Source organism: Nematolebias whitei, chromosome 12 (genome assembly GCF_014905685.2).
Source record: "Nematolebias whitei isolate Nwh7 chromosome 12, NemWhi1, whole genome shotgun sequence".
NCBI lineage: Eukaryota > Metazoa > Chordata > Actinopteri > Cyprinodontiformes > Rivulidae > Nematolebias > Nematolebias whitei.
This window is the reverse complement of record NC_056509.1, coordinates 34,610,053-34,627,525: the sequence shown is the minus strand read 5'-3', so window position 1 is coordinate 34,627,525 and position 17,473 is coordinate 34,610,053. Positions and strand designations below refer to the sequence as shown.

Genomic DNA, 17,473 nt, shown 5'->3' with positions numbered 1-17,473 from the left:
ATATATATATATATATATATATATATATATATATATATATTACATTAGTGATAGCAAAAATGCACTTAATAAATGTATGAATAAACAGGATTAATTTAGATGAAAAATAGACAACACCCACCTTTTTGTAGGACACGTACAAAAGGGGATGGTGTAAGGAGCGCAAACAAGCAGAAGAAGAAATAAAAAGGAGGGGCTCCTGATCTTAAAGTCACATGCTTATATTGATCACAGTGGTTTCTAAAAATATTTACAGTCAGGTATATGTACAATCCAAACAACAAAATACAAATTCAAGTTGCATCTTCAATCAAAGTTATATAGGCCAAGTTTTACAGCCCATAATGAGTCAACAGTATAACAACTCGTATGGACTATGCTGTATCACACTTGTTATAAAGGAGCTCATGTAATAAGTTTGTTACATCATGTCTGTTGGCTGCCCACAATCCCATATGACATCATGCCACCACATATGTGTAGACCATACAACCATACATTAATTAGACCGTTGCCTGCGTTATGCCAAGCATGAGTCATTGTGAGTAGAGCTGGTGGGTGGGCGGGAAGGCTTTTTTAACTTGATCTTCTTAGTGTGACTCACTTACTTGTGTTTTGGCTCCCCCTGCAGAGAACATGCAGTTTCGGGGGATTTGACCTGTCCAACCGTTCTCTCCATGTGGTCAACACGTGCTCCGAGGCTAATGTAAGTGCTGGGAGCCTGCTGAAGTACACAAGACTTTGAGTAGCACAACCTGGATTCTTACTGTCACACAAAATCAGCATTTAATTAATTATTTATTTACTTATTCGCTCAGTGTCCTTTGATTCTACCTGCTTCTGAACCATTTCCCATTGTCTCTCCTGCCTTTTTTTTTGTGCCGTGTCCCTCGTCTCGATCCGAGACTCAACTTGCTTCTTTCTCCCATTCTCAATTTTGCAGAACAAAGAACAGGAGGCGATTTACAGAGAGGTGGTCAAATCTCCCACCGCATCGAGGATCTCGCTAGGCAAGAAAGTCAAGTCCGTGAAGGAGACGATGAGGAAACGCATGTCGAAGAAATACAGCAGCTCTCTGTCTGAGCAGGTTAGATGGACGCTTTCTGAAGGCGTTATTTGTGGAAACTTCAGATGGCATTTAATGCTGTCTCCTATTTTAGGAGCTTGAAGCTTCACTCAAACAGTAAAAACAGTTGAAGCACAACTTTATTTAAAAAGGAGCTGAGAAGACATGGTTTGCTGCGATCCGCCTGTAAACTGTCAAGCAGACGCTTAATATTTTTTAGTATAAAACACATGTCTGAGTGGGTGGGGGTATTTGTGTTAGTTACAGAGCAAACACTGGTTCTTTAAACATGTTCTCCCACTTCTTTTCTTGGACCTGTAGTTGGGTGGAGTGTGTGCTTCATGTTGAGCTCACAGTGATGTAATTGTCCCTCGGGCTTCCTCCTATTGTAGGAAGCAGAAAGCCTAAAAAAATAAAAGTTTTGAAAATATGACTGAATGGGATAATTTGTGTCTTTTAAATGGGGTTCTCTTGAACTGTAACGAAAATGCAGTTTTTTTCCTTCCATGTTTTAAAATAGAGGACGAATACTGCGTGTAGACTGACTAATGTTGAAAATGTGTTTATACGCAATATTTGGCTGACAGTTGTTTCATCTAACGGGTCAAACGGTGAAGATGTTTAAGTGACTCCACAGTGCCATCTAGTGGATCATTTGAACTTGTACAGTAAATGATTGTGCAGACCCCGCCTCTCGCACAGTGATATCTGGACATGGACACCAGTAACCCCCGCAACCTGAAAAGGAAGAAGCAGGTTAAAGATAATGGATGGATGGAAATGATTGAATGTCATGCCAATGGACATCAAATATTAACAGACCATCGGCTTATATTATTTGTTTTGCATCCTGAATAATATTTTAGCCAAATAAAAAAATATATATTCATAAATACTGAGCAGGATGTCTACTCTGAAAAAAAAAAATCCTGGTTGTTTGTGCAACAAAGTTAAGTCAGGTCCTCTGGATGTTTTTTTTTTTTTTGTTGAAATGTTTTGTCCTTCATCCAAAGGACTTCATCAGTCCGAGTAGCCACAATAAACTCAGTCCCATAAGTGGCTTACTCACATAGTGGGCCAACCAGTCTGCTGGTGATAAGATGGTTTCTGGAGTCTGTCGTCTCCCCCTGTCGACTCCTCTGAGGCAGCCAGTGCCAAAGTGGTTCAAAACATCAAAGTTCATGCTCAATAATCCAGGTAAAAAAAAAAATCTAAATCCAAGTTTTTTTTAACCTGGATTTTTGAGCATGAACTTTGATTTTTTTTTTTTTTTTTTTACCACTTTGGCTATGACTGCCTCGGTGGAGTCGACACAGGAGAGAGCGGACTCCAGAAACTATCTGAGCACCATCAAACTGGTTGGCCCAATATGTGAGTAAGCCACTTATGGAACTGAGTTTGTTGTAGCTCCTCATTCTGATGAAGTCCTTTGGATGAAGGATGAAACATTTCAACAACAACAACAAAAAGAAACCATCCAGAGGACCTGACTTAACTTGGATTGGTTGGATTTTTTTTACCTGGATTATTGAGCATGAACTTTGATTGTTCATGATTCCGTTTTTTGCTTTTTATACGTTCTGAGTGCGAGGATTAAAATATACTGTTTTATCAACTTCATTTCTCACTTTTTTTTTCTCTCACTTTATTCTCATCTTTTAGTCCAGTCCTGATGGGGCCCCTGGATCCCCGCAGTCACCTCTGCCAGACACCGACTCCTTGGAGAAACCTAAGCTTAAAGCCGGAGGCTCGGTGGAAAGCCTGCGGAGTTCACTCAGCGGACAGAGCTCAATGAGTAGGAAACCTCTTTATTTTTTAGAGAAGTAACTTTCTGATATGAAAACTTTCCTGTTTTAAAGCAGAGAAATATTTGTAATGTATCTACTTCTGTTCAATCTGAAGATGTAACACTAGATGGCGTTGGTATCAACTGGTGTTTGCCAAACAGAGCATGACTCTCATGCTCTAAATCATGCTGTGATCTTGTAGAAATATCAACCGTGTTTAAATTCCCAGGTCATGTTATTTAATTGTATTATTTCATTCTTTGTGTTTTGTGGATAAAAGTGCTCTTCAGTCCTCCTTTGGGCTGTTAAAACACTTCAAAACACAGAGATATGTACAGCAGTTATTTGGTGGAACGTCTTTCCTCTTCAATTCTCTCATGTACAAAAGTGAAAATGGCCTTGAGAAGCAAGAAAATGCTGGAAAAAATTTAAGTCTAACAAAGAAACCTAGTTATTGTGATTTAAAGCACCCAGAGACATGCATTTTATTATACTGTAACCACAAAGAGAAGTTTTGTAGACTATTTAGGTGGTGTTTATGTGGAGTACGAGTGCTAAACCACAGTTTTTCCTGCCTCTTTTAAATGGAAAATGACTGATTCATTTTAAAGTTTATCTAAATGTCCTTTCTGTGTCCAGGTGGTCAGACAGTGAGCACCACTGACTCATCAGCCAGCAACAGGGAGAGTGTGAAGTCAGAGGACGGAGACGATGAAGAGCCGCCTTATAGAGGACCGTTCTGCGGCCGGGCACGAGTCCATACGGACTTCACTCCCAGCCCCTACGATACCGACTCTCTCAAACTGAAGGTACGGCCTTTATTTAACAGCCAGAGTCACACCACATTGTAACTCTTACAACCATTTCATTTTTTTGACTTGATAACAAAATTAAACTGAAATTAAAACGACTGAGGGACATTTGTGTGGATTATCAGTCCAGGTGATGCTACGAGGTCTAACTACTTATTTATGTATTTCTAAAGGTCACTGGACTTCTGTTTTTTTAAAGACATTTCACTTTTCATTCATAAGCTTGATCAAATCAAATTAAAAGTTCTGATTACTAGCTTTAAAAGTGCAGTGAGTTGTTCTGTTTAAGCAAGCTGAGCTCACATGCAAATCACTCTTCCCACGAGGGTTGTTTGTTAGTCTGTTCCACATGAGAGAACTTTTGGTAACTTTGGTTTGCATCTTCACTTCATTCATACGGGGGTCCTAAGGTGTAAATGAACAATATCTGAAAAAAAGGAATTGCGTTTGAAAAAACAGAATTGCATTAAGCCAAAGCGGAAGTGGCCAAAGCAGAAGTTGCCGGAATCATATTTGATAAAACAAAATTACATTTGAAAAAACTGAATTGCATTAAGCCAAAGTGGAAGTGGCAGAAGCGGAAGTTGCTGGAATCATATTTGGGAGAAAAAAAACGGAATTACATTTGAAAAACACTGAATCACATTTGAAAAAATTGAATTACATTGTCAAACTGGAAGTGGTGTTTGTTTTGTTTTTTTGTGTGTGTTTTTTTTTTTTTACTTTATTAACAACAGTAAACAGAACAACAGAACAATGTACAGTACACACACACACAACAGAGGCACAGATAGCAAGCTAGCCTTTAACCGGTAGAAATGGAGAGCTATGTTTTGTTCAAGCTTAAAGACGAAGATATGATGCTGGAAAAACTCATCAGGATTAGGGTTAGGGTTAGAGTTTGAACAAAACATAGTGCTCCATTCCTACAGGCTAAAGGCTAACCTGCTATCCGTACCTCCATTGTGTGTGTACTGTACATTGTTCTGTTGTTCTGTTTAATGTTAATAAAGTAAATTTAAAAAAAAATGCACACAAAAAAACCAAAAAAACACCACTTCCGGTTTGGCTTAATATAATTCTGTTTTTTCCAAATGTAATTTGCTTTTTTCAAATGTGATTCCGTTTTATCAAATGTGATTCCGGCCACTTCTGCTTTGGCCTATTGTAATTCCGTTTTTTCAAATGTTGTTGTGTTTTTTCAAATGTAGTTCTGTTTTTTCAAATGTTCTTCATTTACACCTTAGGGCCACCGTACATTGATGTGACCGGTCCAACAAAAAGGCAATGAGCCAATGAGGGAGGGAGAGCGACTTGCAGAGATAATGCAATTGTGCATTGTTGTCAAATTCCTCTTCCATATTTATTTACCCAGTCGATTCAAAGCTGAACCAAATCTAACATCAACAGTTTAGGAGACACTTGATGTTGGTTGATTAACTGTTTTAACAACATACAGTCATGTTCAGAATGCTTCTGTCTGGTAACACTGTTAATCCTTTCTACCTGTTTCTCCAGCGAGGAGATGTGATCGACATCATCAGTAAGCCCCCCATGGGAACGTGGATGGGCCTGCTCAACAACAAAGTGGGCACCTTCAAATTCATCTATGTGGATGTCCTGAGTGAGGAAGAGGAGAAGCCCAAGAGGCCCGTGAGGAGGAGGAGAAAGGGCCGACCGCCCAAGCCCACATCAGTGGAGGAGCTGCTGGAGCGGATAAACCTGAAGGTGGGGTACCAGGAGCAGTGGATCACAGGCTCCATTATCTAGTATTTAATACAAGTTGTTTTTGGCATATGCTTTCAGAACAATTCAAGCATTAAACGAGCTCAAAAATCAGTTTATTGCTCATTAAAGGAAAGAGAACATCCAATTTTTTTAAAGTCACACAGAGACAAATATAGTGTAGCCAATTACAGGCTGCACGGCTTAGGATGCTTGATTTGACACTAACGCGCAAACATTAACACCCCCATTGTGACAGCCCTACCCCTTCAAAAAGCTTAGGTCTTTTCATCAAAACCTACACATGACTGTAAGCTGTCATCTCCTCCCACTGAGGCAGCTGACAGGCTTCACTTCCCCATATAGACATGGAGACTTCCTGTGGGTTGTCTGTTTTTATCTCTGGCCAACTCTTTAGTGGAGTTACAGAATAATGAGTAGTGCAGAGCTGTGAATCTGCTTGATCCAAGTGCATCTGGGGGGTGGGGGATGTATCAAGATAGACTAAACACAAGCAAAGAAACTTTGAATTTTATTTTTGCGTTGACTGTGTATTTTTTATATTTAAATTGCTGTTTCATATGTATATAGTTTGAAAAATGAGGATTCTTGGTGGAATCTGTTTGTTCTTCTCTTGGTTGATCTATACCTTTTCCCTGATGGTAACTGTTCAAACAGATCATGTTCAGGGTGACACGTGTCCTTTAAGATGTAATATATATATATATATATATATATATATATATATATATATATACACTAGGAATGCGTGATATATACAGTATATGGTAGAAACGATAAAAATTTAGCCTACGATAGAGATCTGTCTTCTACCGGCTAACCGCAGTAATGCTGTGTCTGAAGTAAAATCAGAGTTGTCACTTTAATCGGTACTTTTTTTTTTTGTTGAAAACTGTGCATAAGTGGTGTTCAAGTGTAAAATCAGAGCTGTCAGATTTAATCGTTACTTTTTTTGAGCTGAAGACTGTGCGCAAGTGGCGTTAAAGCTTTTTCTTCGAGAGCTAAGTGGCGAAGCTACAAGCTGACTACAGCCGGCTTGCCGTAGCGTTGCCGTATTCTGACGCATGCGCAACACGCTGTGTTCCATCGAAAGTTTTTTTTTTTTTTTTTCCCATAGTAAGTTAAAGTAAGCATTGGTCAGCTTTAGAGAAACCTGCTGTCTGATCTGTGAGTAGAACGCTGTGTTGTGTGATTTTACTGCGAGACACTCTGGTCAAAGCCACAGACTCATTTTGTGTCAGCTCTCCATTAAAGCTGAAGGAGACGCCCACTAGAGGGTTGGAGGATGAAGTGTTTCAGTGTAAAAAGCTGTTCTGTTGTTGTTCATTTCTTAAGTAAGACTGGAAACTCTTAAGAGTTAACATATTTTTTTGTTTAAAATATATGGCTAAAACTACATTTGATATCTTTTGCACTGTTTTGCACTACAAGAAAGGTGCCTAATACTTGATTTGTTTATTATTTAAAAGCTCTCTGAACCTAGTAGTGGAATTTTCTTAATTCAAAACATTTAATGGCAAAAGGACACCCTATGCTTTTTTTTAGCAAGTTTTATACTAAAAACATATTGCGATATATATCGTTATCGCCACCCTTCACAATACATATCGTGATATAAATTTTATGCCATATCGCACATTCCTAATATACATATATATATATATATATATATATATACACACACAGTATAAAAGTGCCCAAAATCAGAGTGAGAAGACCTTGCTGCTTGTGTGTGTGCTTGTTGGTGGTCCTTTGTTTAGTCCTGCCTCATCCAGCAGAAATAGCTCGTAGATGTACAGTTCACTCCTCTGTGTGCTGCCATTATACGTAATTTAAGGTCTGCTGAATGTTTTGGTCACACTATTGTAGAACAAAAGTAGAGGCAGTTATGAGTAGTGATGCCAGCTGATTGTTCTCACAAACAGGGTGTATCAAACTATTTGTCCTGTCATCTCCTATGTCTCAGATGCCTGGCTGTGTGTTTCAGTACACCACGTTGTCTTCTGTGGTTGAGGGTCTCTTTGATGCTCTTCTGTCAACCCTTGGTGTCCTCTCACATTTAATTTTGTTCTTTAATTTTTCCAACTTCCTTTTGCCATTTAGGATCTAAAAATATGTATTTTTTTACATTTAGATGACTGAGATTTCCTCAAAAGAAGCTTTAAAGATCATTTCTGTATCACAGGAGCACATGCCCACTTTCTTGTTCAACGGGTACGAGGACTTGGACACGTTCAAGCTGCTTGAAGAAGAAGACCTGGATGAGCTGAACATCAGAGATCCTCAACACAGAGCGGTTCTGCTCACTGCTGTAGAGCTGCTACAGGAGTATGACAGTAAGTAGGCCCAAAAGCACTGAAGATCTTTGCATTTTACAGAGAATTATGAAATCAGTCAATGGTGAACCTTTAAGTGTGGAAAAAAATAAAACAACATTGCTCATTGATATTGAGTTTAAGACAGTTTTCCCCACATTTTAAAGCCTTTATCCCTTAATGCAAATAGTGCTGGTATCATCCATCCATCCATCCATCCATTATCTTTACCCGCTTATTCCATTTTGGGTCACGGGGGTCGCTGGTGCCCATGTCCAGCAATCACTGTGCGAGGGGCGGGGTACACCCTGGACGGGTCGCAAGTCCATCACAGAGCCACATAGAGACAAACGAGACAAACAACCATTCACTCTCTCACTCACACCTAGGGACAATTTAGAGTTACCAATCAGCCTAACATGCATGTTTTTGGACTGTGGGAGGAAACCGGAGCACCCGGAGAAAACCCACGCATGCACGGAGAGAACATGCAAACTCCACCCAGAAAGGCCCCTGCACAGGGGTTTGAACCAGGGACCTGCTCGCTGAGAGGCAGCAGCTCTACAAGTTGCGCCACCGTGCTGCCGTGCTGGTATCATTGCACACAAATTCTGTGACAAACAAGTATTTCAGCTATAAAACTGGAAACAAACTAAACTAAAAATAACAGACTCTTGTGACGTGGCTGAAAATTTGACAGAAACTTGAAAATCTGAGTTTGGAAAGTATACATGTACATATTTTAGTCTTGGATACAACTGTACAATAGTTTTTTAAATTGTTTTAATTTAAACTAAGTACAATGAGTCCAACGAGTTCAAAAAAGATTAATTTTGTGCTTTCCGTCTCATTTGTGAGCAGGCAGCAGTGATCCGGAGCGCTCTGGTCTCTCGGGTTCCCAGGAGAAGCTGCTGTCCGACGGTCGAGGCCTGGTGGGTGACTCCCCGAGGGACTCTGGGTGCTACGAAAGCAATGAGAATTTGGAAAACGGTAATGATTGCTTCACTTGGTCACAGCATTCCTCCCCCACGATAAAACAAATGGGATTTACTTAATCTCTACTTTAGTCCTTATATCACTCCTTCAACTCCTGTGCTTGCTTTTACCCATCATGCTCCTTCCAATCAGCATCAGCAACTCTCTTTTTGCCATATCTTCCTCCGTGGTGCTTCAAACAAGACGCCCCTTTAACTTTGCTTTCACTCCACTTTTTTTCCCACTACTCTTTCCATCCTTTAGGCATTCTGTGCCCTCAGTGCCAAAGTCCACTTGTAGCTGAGAGGGAGCCAGGCTCCAGACTACTAATCCACCCCTCAATGTTGGGAAGACGGAGGGAGAGACTTGCCCCGGTGCGCAGAACTGTTCTAACAAGAACAAGCTCGCTGCCCAGTTGTGGACACGTATTCCCTGCTAACCCAGCTGTGGCTTCAAGGCCCACAGATGGATGTCAGGAAGATGAATGTGAGCTTATAGAATACTTCTGTTGAGGTTTTTCAGAATGTGGCATCAAGAAAGAAACATTTCCAGAGCATAATGATGTCAGTGAACACCTGTGTTTTCTTGCAGTGGTGATTCCGTAGGCTTAGAAGCAAATATACAAGTCAGGAAGCAGTACATTGCTACGATTTCACTACGATGTCACTTTTCATGCGTTTATATTGAATAATACATTGCACAATCACAGTATGTGCCTAAAGTGGTGTGGATGAAAATAGTTTCACCTGATAGTTTAAGTTTTAAATCTACTAAAACCCTACTGTCTTATGTATTGTTTTATTTTTTCATGCTTCTCTTGAGACGTCTGTGTCTCTGCATACGCCATCTTTTTCCACTTTCTTTTAATGGCTTCATAACTCATAAATATCTACTTTGTCTCGTTCCTGTCTCTGTATGGTCCCAGTGTAACTGCTGGTTTTTCCGTCATGTGTAACATGTGGCATTCAGGTGCACCAAATAAAGCGTACCATCTGCCGCAGAAGAAATTTTAAAAAAGTGCAATAAAATGATTTCTCTTAAATAATAAGAGGCTCTGGTGCTGCTTCATTTCTTTTTGGTTTTGTTTTGTCTTTTTTTATTTTTATTTTTTCTTCCATGCCACTCAACTGTTCTTATAGTCGCTGTCTAACATGTAGGTATTTCTTTTTGCAAATTCAGGGTTCCACAGCTCTTCGGTCTGTACAAATGGATCGTTTTAACTTATACTTATTGGTTTAGAGAGTTGATTTAGATGTTTTTAATTATTGCACATATCAAAACTTTTTTTCCTTTAAAACATTACTGTGGAGCCCTGAACATCTGCACTTTATTCAACAAATCTTTCTTTATCTAACGTTTCATTTCTATTTCAAATGGCTGTTAAAATAACTCCTACCGTTATAAGTAAACACAATTAGGTAATGATAAGTTTGTCTGATTTTACAATATACATTTTAGTAAAATACGTTTTTAAACTGAAGTTGTGAAATCACTACATCCACTCTTCTTATTTCGCTTTTTAAAATTTGAAGCAAGACTTGTCTCTTAACTTTATGTCTCAAACTGAGACCAAACTCACTGCCTAGCTGTGAATTTAGATTCATTTGTTGGATCTCTGAAATGATTAACTCTGTTAATGTACCTAAACGATTGTATCAAATACTTTGATACATCTGGGAGCTGCTTAAAGCATTTGGCCAAACAGCTGTTGACCTTAAAACTTTCATACCACTATTTAGTCTTTGGCAGGCCACACTATGTGGCTCTCCTCCATTTCATCCATCCATTCATTTTGCTCTTAAGCTGAAGGATAGATGGTAAGTTCTTCATCTTTTTGTTCTGTTTTGTTTTCTAAGGCATTTCATCCAGATGTCTTTTTGTGGAATTGCTACTTTGGCAACAGCAAATCTGCCGTTCAAACCATGGACCATAATGTTTATCCTGTGGCACTCAAGCATTTATTATTTCGTAAATACTGTATGTCTGATTTGGATCGTCTCATCAGCAGCATTCTTTTAACAGAACTGCAACCATATTTTTCCAAAGGTTATAGCAAATTATATAATTTGTGCAGTCAGCTTACTTCCACTGATTTAAGGTATTTGTGTTGTGCATATTATTTTTTTCTTACACTTATTCTGCCAATGAATGCAGACATAACTAATAATGAGAAAACTTGAAAGTGGGGAAAAAAAGACAAAGAGCAGTCATGAACAAATCTGAGTTCTTCCCATGATTAATAAAATAATATTTCTGTTAGTCTGTTTTTACATGAGTATAAAAGTTTTCACGTCTCAATTCTAAGAGAGGCCTTGTATTTTGCAGGTAAGAACAGAAAAGCTTCTCGTTCCAGTCGTTCACCAGCAGGACAGCAGTCTCCAGACTACCCAACGCTGCCCCTGACCTTCTCTTCAGACGCTTTTCAACATAATGGTCAAAACCAGCGCACAAAGTTCCCCAAAGGCTTCTTTGTTAAGCCTTCCCTGAAGGGCTTCAACTTTCGGGGGCTACGAAAAGCCCAAAGACAGTCCCCTATCCCTGCCAGCCGCAGTTGTGAGGAGCTTGATGGTCTCCCACCACCCACTGGACCCTGGAAACGTTCCCACTCTCTTGGAGATCTGAACTGGGAGCAGAACTTGGAGCAGAAACGAGATGATCTGAGGCTTGTGCTCAAACCCATACCCAGATCGGGAAACAACAGTCCCATCAAGGTGTTTAGGGAGGAACGTTCTCCAGTTAAAAATGTGACTCCAACAGTAAGCCCTAAAGGGAGAGCTGATAGACCACCCATACCCTCTCAACTTTCGTTGCGTTCTTCATGTCCCATAATCCAGTCCTCCAACCTTGCTCAACCTTTCTCAAGTCCCACTCCAAGTCCTCCTGATTCTAGTGCAAGTGGGGAGAGGGTCATCCTGACTCATACCAAAAAGCCTCCCATCCCTCCTCCCGTTCCTGCCAAGAAATCTAAAGAAAGACTAGTAAATGGTATACGTCATCCATCTCTATCCTTGTCTTCCTCGCCATCGCCCACGGCCTCCCCAACACACTCCATTAACCGTTCCCAACCAAGCAGCCCCATAATTCGCAGCTGCAGCCCTAGCCCCATACTCAGTGCCCCTGCTCTACCTGCCAAGACTATGAGTACGCCAGTGAGTCCATGTGCCCCTTCTTTGGCGTCATCCATAGGTGAAGAATCAGACACAGCACCAGCAGTACATCCTCCATGGTTGTCTGATCTTGGAGGTAAAATGGCTGTCACGAGGAAGCTTTCCCACACCAAGATGAGTCCTGATCTGCACACCCTGCTGGAACAACGGCTGCTGGCTGAGGGCATCAATCTGACTGAGGAACCTTACTCTGACAAGGTTAGCAATGCTTCAATGGAAACATAAGAAGACAAGAACATCATCTTTCAGTAGTTGGTCTTTTCATAACATTTTTCTAAACTTTAGCAAAGTGGTACAGTGGAAAGCTCAGTTTAAAAAGAACCACTTTGTTGTTGGCACACAACTGAAACATTTCAAGTCATATTTTCCACAATTACTATGAAAAGTCCAAGACACTTCTTGGCTAACTTGTTTGGCGTCATACTTCTTTAGCCCTTTAGTTGTGTGACATGCCTAACTTAACTCAGTCATAATTTGACTTTTACTTGGGTCCAAATTGTTCTTTGCTGAGACCAATAAAATAACAGCTCACTTCAGAACTCTTCAGACAGTTTAAAAAAAATGCCCAAATAGAACTTGTGTGCTTCTTTTTGTGTGAACATGTTGGGGTGAGGAGGTGTTTGTGTGTTTAGTACAATAATAAATAATGCTGCTTTGAGCCGGAGAGGAAAAGACTGTGGCTTCAGTCTCACTCTGATGCGGTTCAGATTGTTAAGTTTATAGGCTAAATCTTACTGAAGGCAGACGGGGTCATAAAAACTTCTGGCACTTATCAGACCCCAGGCTCAGCCTCTGAAATATGGTGGAGCCCCTAAGACTAGTAGGAAAACAACACACTCAAAAGGATGAGGTGCGAAAAAGTGCCTGAAACCACAGAAAAGCTCTGCTTAAAACTTGAGAGGCATGTTTTTGCTGTAGTGTGGTGATTTATTTAGGTATTTTTTGGACATTTACTATATTTTCCTGTAAATTTTGTTTTTGATTTTCAAACAAAAAATCTTTTCTGTAACACTTTTTGTAAAAGGTGCAAAGCACTCCACATGACTGGGCAAGGACAGTTTAGTCTGTTATTCAATAAATGTCAGATGTGATTGAAGACTATCACAAAGAGGAAAGTTTGGTTTTGAAGGCAGATAAAGATCTAATATTCTGGAGACTCACGTAAAAGTGGGCAGGTACAGCTGAGTGTCATCAGCATAGAAATAATCATGTACACTGTGGCTTTGAATGAACTGAGAGGAATAGCAGGGGGTCAAGTACTAATCTATGAGGAACACCACAGCTCAACTAAGCTATTAAGGATGCATCATTATAAAGGTTCTGTTTGAGAGCTATCAAATAAATTAAATAAATTCAGAGCTGAGTTCTTAACAGCAACCTATAGTTGTGGACAATGTTGTAATTAACTGTAGCAAAAGCATCACTCGGGTCTGTAAGGACATAAATGAAGACTTCTTCTCTTATCAGCACTTGTTAGTAGGTCATTGTTCAATTTGACACATGCAGTTTCTATACTATAATGTACTCTAAAACCAGACTGGAAGTGGTTTAAAAGCACATGTCATTAATCAGTATGCATAATATAAATCCCTTTTTCTGTTTGTTTACAGCCCACTTGTGTGGACCATGGTGTTTCACATGTTATTCCTTCAATGAAATCTCGATATGTGTGGTTTGAATGTTTCCATTTCCCCGTTCATTCATAACAAACTTGTCTCTCTCCACTTTTTCCACGATCAGCACGGCCGATATGGCGTCCCTCAGGCACTGATACAGCGTTACTCCGAGGACTTGGAGCAGCCTGCCAAAGATGTGGCCTCCACAATGGACCAGCTCAGAGTTAAAGAACTTCGTAAACAACACCGCATGGCTGTAAGGCAACAGACATTTTTAGAAAAAAAATAACATTGGGGAAATCTTACAATTTCTTATTAAATTTATTAGTGCTAGGCTTTTATAGAGTACTTTCATGCCAGCAGCTTTGTAGCTTATTTTCAGTGCTAATTTACTTTTATGTGAGAATGCGGGACTTGTTGAACAAGAAAAAATAAGTGCAATTGCTAGGTAGTCTAATATGATTGTAAGTTTATATCTGATGTGTTCCTCTCCCTTTGTGTCGCTTAGATCCCCTCTGGTGGTTTGACAGAGATGTGCCGAAAGCCTTCACCCATCAGTAACATCAGCACTGTGTCTGATTGGCTCATCTCCATTGGCCTGCCCATGTACGCCTCGTCTCTGGCAGCGGCAGGCATTGATACATTGAGTCGCGTGGCCTTGTTAACAGAGAGCAGTGTGTGGGAGGCTGGGGTGCGGGATGAAAGACACGCCCGTCGCCTGATCAGTGAGGCCAGATCAGTCGATGCACACAGGGAGATGCGATCTTAAGCTTGAAATCTACTGATTAGTCTGTACCATCTCATTTTAACTTGACCAGGAGGATGGCCACAGAACTGAAAGTCCACAGTTGTGACCACATCGCTATAATACTTCCTTTACTGCACATGTCAAAACACTTACGATGAGCTAACTAGCTCTGCGACCTTCTCGCTTTGACACTTTGCCCTTTCTTAAATGTTTACGGCATTAAGGAGTTTTTCCTAACAGCCAAGATAATATATCAGATGCCTTTAAATGACAAATAAGACTGACACTGTTGGATGGCTTCCATTCAGATGACACCTGCAAAGTCTTCAAATAAAGACTTGGACTTGCCTTTAAGGATGATAGCACACTCTTTTGTAGGATCAATGTGTTGATTTATTATAATTTTTTTTGATCCAGAAAGATGGTTTGGTTCTTACGTATTCTGGTAGCGAAATGTTTTCATCTTTCGTGGCAAGGCAGCATAATCTGAAAACAAAATCTGGACTTTTAATAAAGTAAGCCACTCTAAACATTGGATAACAGGTGACCTTTTTGTATCATTTTTCTGTATTATAGCATTAAGCACATCCTAATTTTCAAATGATCTATATGATAAAAGTTGTGTTTGCATATTGAATGTTACAGCCTTTTTGAAGGCCAGCTCTCAGTCATTTCTTAGACAAAACTGTTGACATTGTTCCTCTGTATTTCACATTTTACTGTAGCCTACATCTTTTTTCCTGCAATCTATCGATCTATGATGGACTCTAGCATCAAGAGTCTTACTGAAACCTTTTGGTTTTTTGGCTGTAGTAATCACAATCACCTTTTATGGAAACCGTATATTCCTTGATCTAAGAAAGGACATTTTCAATTGCCTTACTAATATGAATGAATTGCTACAATACGTAGCTTTGACTACATCTTGACTGAGACGGAACAGTGCCAAAACTGCAGTCTTTTATTTTGTTCTGAATTTGTTTACACCATTTTTTTTAATATACCCATGCAACCAGTTACTTTCAATGTACTGTACATAGATGTGGACCAAAGAAGATGTTTGAGGTATAATTTGAGTCTTCGTTCCAGCAAATCCCAGATGTAAGATCTCTGGCAAAGCACAGTCGTTGTCCCGTGTTGAACTTCTCTTGGATTACGTTGGACCATATTTGTTGTATGTGTTGCAAAGAGAAATTGATGATGCTCATGAGATCCAGATGACATCTTGGCTGTTGTATCAACATTTTTTGACTGTCTACATGTTTTGGTTAAAGTATTAGAGCTCTTAAGGAGCATTTAAAATGTCAAATCAGTTTCAGAGCTAAATTGGTCCCTTGTCAATAAGTATTGAAAGAAATGCTAAAAGCAAGCACACATCATACATCAGATGTTATATTCAACATTCAGCACACTCGTCTTAAAATTCAAATACACAGGAGTCAGACTGTTGGAATGTTTTTGGGCTAAACAAGAAAAAGCATCACTACATAGAAAATAACCAGATTGACCAGAAACTCTTTATTCATTCAGTTGTGTGAAACTGAGCACAAAGTAAAGCTTGTTTGTGTGTTTATTTCCTTTTAAGTTTAATCAGTCGTATTGTTCAATACCAGAAAAATTTCTTGGATTTCATATTTTAAAAATTGGTTATTGCTAAGTTCAGAAGTTGTTGTTATTTTCCTGCTGTGGGCACTTGAAAGTTAGATATTTGATGCCTTTTTTTTCTCTCTCTGCAATCAAAGTGGTGCTCTGCTCTGGGAAAGTGAGGATGGGGGGAGGGGGGAGTCAGGACTAACCAAGTAAAAGACCCAGGAACTGTTGTATAAAGAAATGGAAATACTGACACTGTAAATGCACTTTAGATGGTAATTCTAGCAGTTCAATAGGCAAATTTGGTTATGCTTGTTCCCAGGTCCCTAAATGGACTCTTGTCAGGTATTGTAAAGGGTTTCATTGAGTTATGCTGGGTTTTTCATCTTTTATGTTTTATTTTTATTTTATTTTATTTGCATTGAGTTCCCAATGCCATCCTATCCATCATAACTTCCACTTACTTCCAGTTTGTGTTTAAAGTCTTACAAAACTAAATTCTTAATTACATATATGAATGCTTAGCAGAAGTTGCACATTCTGTATATGTAATTAATATTTAAAATAACTTATTTTTGGCTTTTTCTTTCAAATTTTTTGTAATTAGCTGTACCATATGAATAGCAATACCTTTCTCCATGTTGCTCTTGTCAGTAAGAAGCTTCAGTATGTACTGTAAAATATATGTACAAAATATTTTATTCCGTTTTTCATCTACCTAATGATTGTCCATGCGGATTTGCTTGTGTATTGAAACAACAAAAGTAATGTTCATAACTATTTGTCATTCTAAAATAAAATCTAAAAACAGATTCTTGCTATATAGGCTGACTGATTGTTCCTGCGAGTAACGCACAGTAAAGCAAACGCAGTGAGAGAAAGATGTGGCACGGCCTGGCTTCTTACATTAGGCTTGTAAACTGGGTCGCTGTACTTTGGCCTCTCTCAATTAGATATTATAATTGAATATTAAAGTTGTATGTGTTTAATAATAAAGGAAAAGTACAATTGTTTAATTTAGGGATGCACGATACTATCAGCATGGTATTGGTATTGGACAATATTAGCGATAAATTTAAATATCGAACATCGACCATTCCATCAAAAAGACTCTCCAATATAAAAGGCTTCTGTTATAACTTAATTTTAAATTTAAGAAACTGTCAAGTAATGCATTACTACTTAAGCGCTTTTCACTTGTCGCTTGTGAACTAGTTGGATTTAGATTTGTGAAAATTTACAAATTTGCACTGTTCGAGTGTTGTCATTGTGTTAGAGAGTAAATGTCATGAATAAATTTAACCCTAACCCTATCCAAGTTGAAATGTTTGTCTTTTTGGCATCTGCATTTGGTAGCAGGCCAAATTGATAACGACCATGCAGAATAATGTATTTTAATTCCACAGCAGAGAAAGCTATGTAGTCTCTGTAGGTAGGTCTAGGAAAAAAATATTGGTATTGGTTATTGGCCAAATAAATTTTGGCATATCTGATATCAGCCAAAAATCCAATATTGTGCATCCCTAGCTTCATTAATTAAAGTAAGTTGGTCAAAATATCTTTGGTTTAAATTAACAATGATGTTTTTATGTTTTTGGTCAAAAAGGATAATAATAATCAGTAACCATTTTGACATTTTGTATGACTTAAT

The 17,473-nt window shown here is 39.0% G+C and overlaps 1 protein-coding gene across 1 annotated transcript in view; it reads left to right on the top strand.

Moving 5' to 3' along the window:
- Positions 1–14,798, top strand: part of sash1a (SAM and SH3 domain containing 1a) — a 210,113-nt gene extending 195,315 nt beyond the window's left edge. Inside the window, exons 11-20 of the mRNA XM_037685867.1 lie at positions 632–706; positions 944–1,087; positions 2,729–2,861; positions 3,493–3,662; positions 5,184–5,393; positions 7,597–7,747; positions 8,588–8,716; positions 11,027–12,066; positions 13,609–13,740; positions 13,993–14,798. Of these exons, the coding sequence (XP_037541795.1) occupies positions 632–706; positions 944–1,087; positions 2,729–2,861; positions 3,493–3,662; positions 5,184–5,393; positions 7,597–7,747; positions 8,588–8,716; positions 11,027–12,066; positions 13,609–13,740; positions 13,993–14,253 (2,445 nt within the window). The 3' untranslated portion in view covers positions 14,254–14,798. The remainder of the gene's footprint in view (positions 1–631; positions 707–943; positions 1,088–2,728; positions 2,862–3,492; positions 3,663–5,183; positions 5,394–7,596; positions 7,748–8,587; positions 8,717–11,026; positions 12,067–13,608; positions 13,741–13,992) is intronic.
- Positions 14,799–17,473: the final 2,675 nt, after the last annotated feature.